This window comes from Austrofundulus limnaeus, unplaced genomic scaffold, assembly GCF_001266775.1.
Source record: "Austrofundulus limnaeus strain Quisiro unplaced genomic scaffold, Austrofundulus_limnaeus-1.0 Scaffold162, whole genome shotgun sequence".
NCBI lineage: Eukaryota > Metazoa > Chordata > Actinopteri > Cyprinodontiformes > Rivulidae > Austrofundulus > Austrofundulus limnaeus.
In genome coordinates, this window is record NW_013952564.1 from 1,071,597 (window position 1) to 1,076,587 (window position 4,991).

Here is a 4,991-nt window from a genome sequence, read left to right on the forward strand (position 1 = left end):
CCCCCGATGGCTGAATGCTCACACGCTCCTGATGACACACATGGGTGCGCTCAGAGGGATTTTGGGGGGAGGGGGCTTGTTACTGTCAGGAGAAGCTGAGGATGTGACTGTTAATTTTCAGGTTGGTGACCTGCTGGAGGACTGGCAGATGTGGACTCATTATTTAAGATCTGAGAATCTAAGGTCTTGGCCTGTGATGCAGTGTCAAAGTGACACAGAGTTATTTTATATTATATACTCATCCTTCCATCAGCAGCGAGCCATGCAGACACACTAAAAACAGGACTACACCCTACAGTGTGGTACCACTAATCACATGGTTAGTGTATGGAAAATGATAGCGTTTGAGGCTGAAAACTGTACAAACAACACTTGGCATCTATTTTCTGAGAGCCTGAGTCAGAGTCCGGCCATGTGAACACAGACCTATTAAACAAGTGACACTCCGGTGGGATAGGAAGGAAATACAGTTCGACACAATTAGGTGGTTTCCAGCTTTTAGCTACCCACAGAGACTCATGATGATACAGCAAATGTAATAACAAGAAAAAAAAAGAAGAAAATGAGAAATACACTTGTTTTTTATTACTTGGTAGGTTCAAACAAATATTTTGCCAAGAACAATTCAGGTTCAGTGACTCACCGTTCTGGGGTCAGGTTTCTTGGTCTTCCTTAACGTTACATAAGATGCTATAGATGAAGACTCAGGCACTGGAGATTTGGTTCTGGGTGGGACGATGCCAACTGGATAAGACACACCTGACCAGTAAAAGACACAAAAGGTGACTGTGTGACTCATCAAAACCTACTTTCAGAAACAGTGTGGTTGCAAAAAGTGAAAAATTCAAGTAATGTAATGTAATGTTCCACAGAGACTGTTAAATAAATGTATGGTAATATGGGAAAACATCAAATAAGTCTCCTCATATTTTTGCTAATTGCTGCTACAATTACTAAGTTTCACACATAAGTATTATAAACAAAGTGAGTTTTACCAATAAAGCCAATTTATAAAAGGTCATTCAGGCCAAACGGCACCATTACATAAACAAGAAACACTGACGTCATCATTTGGTATTTTACCTTTGCTTCCAGCGTGTTCTCTGTCAGCTGGGTGTTCAGATCTGTCCTCTCCATTGTTCTCATCCACCTCAGCCACTGTGGTGAGCTCTGGTTCACTTTTATAAAGTCTGTAATCAGGTCCCTGCCAAACGACAGAGAGGTTAAAACACGTGGACACTGGCTTTCAGACGAACTATGAAGGTTTGGGAAGAAACTAACATTTGCAACACAGAAAACGCACAGAAAATATCAAATCAAAAGGTACAACTTGGGGAAAAAAAGGAATGGGCTAAAATGGAGGCAGCAGGAAAGCACATTCATTAAGACATGGACAAATAATGACTTCATATTTCTATTTATGCAGGGAAAAAAATAAAACGAAGCAAGATTTCTGTTACTTCGCTAACATAAAAATGAGTCATGGGAGTATGTTGAACAAAAGCAGAAATGATCCAAATAAAATAAATAAATAAATGACCAAACTCCAACACATGACAGTGAGTTATGACATGTGATGAAGCAGTTGAGGACGGGGTCAACCATGGGGCCAACAGGTCAACAAGCTTACGCTGTGTGTGCTATTCCTGTGGTTGGCCTTCCTGTCCTCTGGCCTGTGGAGGGACGAGGGGCGCACACCAGCGTGAGGGGCTGGAGGGGGCACGATGGTGGGGTTGGGCTCGTAAGAGTGGGGTAGGGGCGGCCGCGGGGGCACAGAGTCCACCTCCTGGGGATTACACAGGGCATTACAGGACATGAAGCTGGGTGACACATGGTGCCACCGTGCAGGATCAGGGCAACAGCCATCTGGTACAGAAGAGGTTTGGCCCACAGGAGGAGCAGGCCAGCTGATTAGCCAGGGAGAAGGCTCCATGTATTGTTGCTGCTTCACTGATTCATGTTCCCCACAGGCCAACATACATGAACTAAACTGGCTGAATGCTAAGAAAATCATCCATATTATTAAGAAGGGTGTGGGTGCAGGAAACAATTTAGCTTTTCGACGCAAGATTCCACAGAGTAGTCAGTATCGTACCTGCAGTACACAACATCCAGAGCAGTTTTAGCTTTGGAGAAGCAAGGAGCTCTGGAAGGTTCAGGGCTACTGAGAGCAGGACCCATTTTAAGCAAATCTTTAATGTCTCAAACAACAAAAACTTAAACATTTCCAAGCAGGCTGATCAAAAAATGTACAAGACAGTTATCTACACAGTTGCTATTTTTTCAGGATTAACTGTGAAACAGCTGCTATAAAATGATTGAGCTGATTTTACCAGGAGTTAGATCTTCTCTCTAAGTAACACATTTTCTTCTGTATAATCTGGTTCAATTAAACATCCCAGTATTTCACCACATGTTGCCTTCTTAATCACTGTTGTTGTTTTTTTAGTTTTTAGTTGTTTAGGGTGTAGGGGTCACCTCGAGTGAAGAAACAAGATTTACTGCCTCGAAGCAGAATGTGAGGCAACCTGTGTACATGCATCGACATGAAGCTACTTGGACAATATTTGTTTGAGAAAATAATGAGATTGTAAACGACTGACTTGTGCAAACAAAAGAAAAAGAAAAACGAAGTAGTGAAAGAATTTAAATTTGTTTGTTTGAACTGCTGTAATGATGGAAACCTGCTCCTGGCTGGGCCCTGTTATGAAGAGCAGTTAGCTTGACAGCTCCAGAAGAATTTTTCTTGGATTTTCCAAACTGTGATCACTCGAACAGCTGCCCACTGCAGGTTAGATACTGTCTACTGATAAAGATTTTGTACAACCCTAGTGCAACAAAGCAGAACTATTCTTTAAACACCAGTTGTATCACACAATTAATATTGTTTTATATTCTACTGTTTATCAATAATAAAATAATAATTCCCAGACATTTTGATCAAATGAATTTAACAGTTAAATATTTAGCCAAAGCAGTTTATGTGAAGTTCATTAATAGATCCACTGCGTCTCTAATTGTCTCAACAGTGGAAAGCTAAGTCGTTATTTATACTTCACCTCATTTTTGAGCTTGCTTAAGTTGGTTTTGGGTCCAGAGAAACCCATCCCATCGACGGCGATTCTCTGAGCTTTGTTTTTATTGAGAGCTTCCATCACATCTTGAATCCTCCACAGCTCCTTTTGGATGCGAACGTGCTGCTGACTAGGAGGCTCCGTCTGAGTGCACACAAAGAAAAAGTCAAAATCATTGTAGTTCTGGGGGGTAATTTTATAAAACTAACAAGTAAAAGACAGAATAAGACTGCACAAAGATAAGTAAACAGCTATATGAAAATGCATCTGTATGCTAAAGTGTCCTATAAGTGCTGACGTGATTCCTGAGTTTGCAAGAAAAAACAGAAGCAACCACAAGATAAAAAAAGTTTAAGTTTCAATAGACTAGCAGGTGGCAGTAGACAATAATGGGAGATGAGTTTAACTACGGCCTTTCTAATGAAAGTTAGAGAGGATGTCCAGACTCCATGCTGGTGTTCAGACGTCTCTGCTCTAAATGAGCATTAGCTCTGACTCACGCTCAGCCAGAAATAACTGTCAGAAGTGTTTGTCTCAGTTTCTACACCTCTATTAAGATAAAGAACAAGATAAAATACAGACGTCACTGAAGCCTGCACTCAAGTCATCAATCAGTCACTCTGCAGCTTTAAGCTCTCACTTAACTCTCAGTGGAAGCATCCAGGCGTCCTGGAGCAGAATTATGTCATTGTTGAGTAAAGTCGAAAGGTGTCTAGAAAAATGCAGCTCCAGAGCTGCCTCTGCAGCTGTACAGTTTTCATGTTGTTTCAACTTAGAGGAATAAAATACTGGTTTCTGAACATAAGAGGTTCCACATAAGCAATTAGTTCTTTAAAGTGGATATATGTTTAAAAACCTTCTTTTTCACATTTAAATCCTTCAGCTGGGGTCTATTTAAAGTGGAACTGCAATGCTTTGGTCTCCTTATTGTAACTCCACAAGCCCCTCTTTTACCCCTTTCTGAGATGTGTCTCAGATCAACTCGTTTTGTGTCTGTCTCCTAAATCCAAATGAGGCGTTTCACACCCCAACCCTCTCCAGGTTCTAGAGTGGTCCATTCTACTTTGATAGAAGACACAATTACCTTGGGGCGCAAAAACTTATTATTTTCAAATTATTTAAAAGATGTCAACAACAGAAGACTTGTCCATCCAGCCTTACGTGTTGGAGCCAGAGTCTGACCCAGAACCAGAGGAGAATGAAAACGACTAAATAGTAGTTGGTAAGTCCAGACCTTATTCAGACGTTCCATCACAAATATGCTGAAGTAATAGTTTAGAAATCGTAACAGAATAGAGAAAACTGAAAGAACTGAAAAATATGACCCAAACTGAAGCTCTACGCAGCACCAGGAGAGACTAAATTTAAAATTTCTGAATTCCTAGAGACTAGAAACAAACTGTATTTAATGGCTACAAAAGTGGATTTAGAAAGATAAATCCTCTTTAAACCAGAGGAGCCCAAAATGTTGTAACGTGTCATCCCAGTGTTTCCCCTACCATTATACAGGCGGGGCTGTGCGGGGTGGTGGGGACGAGACGACCCGCCCCTCTAAGAATTTCACGACATGTAGTCATTTTTATTTAAATAAGGCCAGGTCAAGTCGAGAGCTATTTTTTGCATCCCTCCATATCCACCTCTCACCAAACTTGGGGAAAAAGACGGCGCAGAGCGCTGTGTGTGGTCCTCACAAAGATAGGAAGACGTGTGTGAGATTAGACGCGTTGCTCTGCTTCTAATCACGTAGCACCGATGCGACAGCTTTGCAAGCTACTTTTTCTTTCTTTAAAAGAAAATGCTACAGCTGAAGCCACAGCATGCTGACTACCTTATCAATAATTACTGCCTTTTTTCCTTTCTCTGTGGGTGGGGGGTCAGCTTCACACAGCTCAGGTGAACACCTCCCGGGAACGCACA

At 41.5% G+C, this 4,991-nt stretch overlaps 1 protein-coding gene across 4 annotated transcripts in view; it reads right to left on the reverse strand.

Moving 5' to 3' along the window:
• LOC106523662 (pleckstrin homology domain-containing family A member 5) overlaps positions 1–4,991 on the reverse strand; it is a gene marked incomplete at its 5' end in the record, with an annotated part of 18,936 nt that overhangs the window by 12,015 nt on the left and 1,930 nt on the right. For 3 of the 4 annotated variants that reach the window (XM_014017173.1, XM_014017172.1, XM_014017171.1), the window contains 4 exon segments: positions 644–759; positions 1,084–1,204; positions 1,631–1,786; positions 3,060–3,218. In XM_014017173.1, coding sequence (XP_013872627.1) covers positions 644–759; positions 1,084–1,204; positions 1,631–1,786; positions 3,060–3,218 — 552 coding nt within the window. 4 annotated transcript variants of the gene reach the window in all.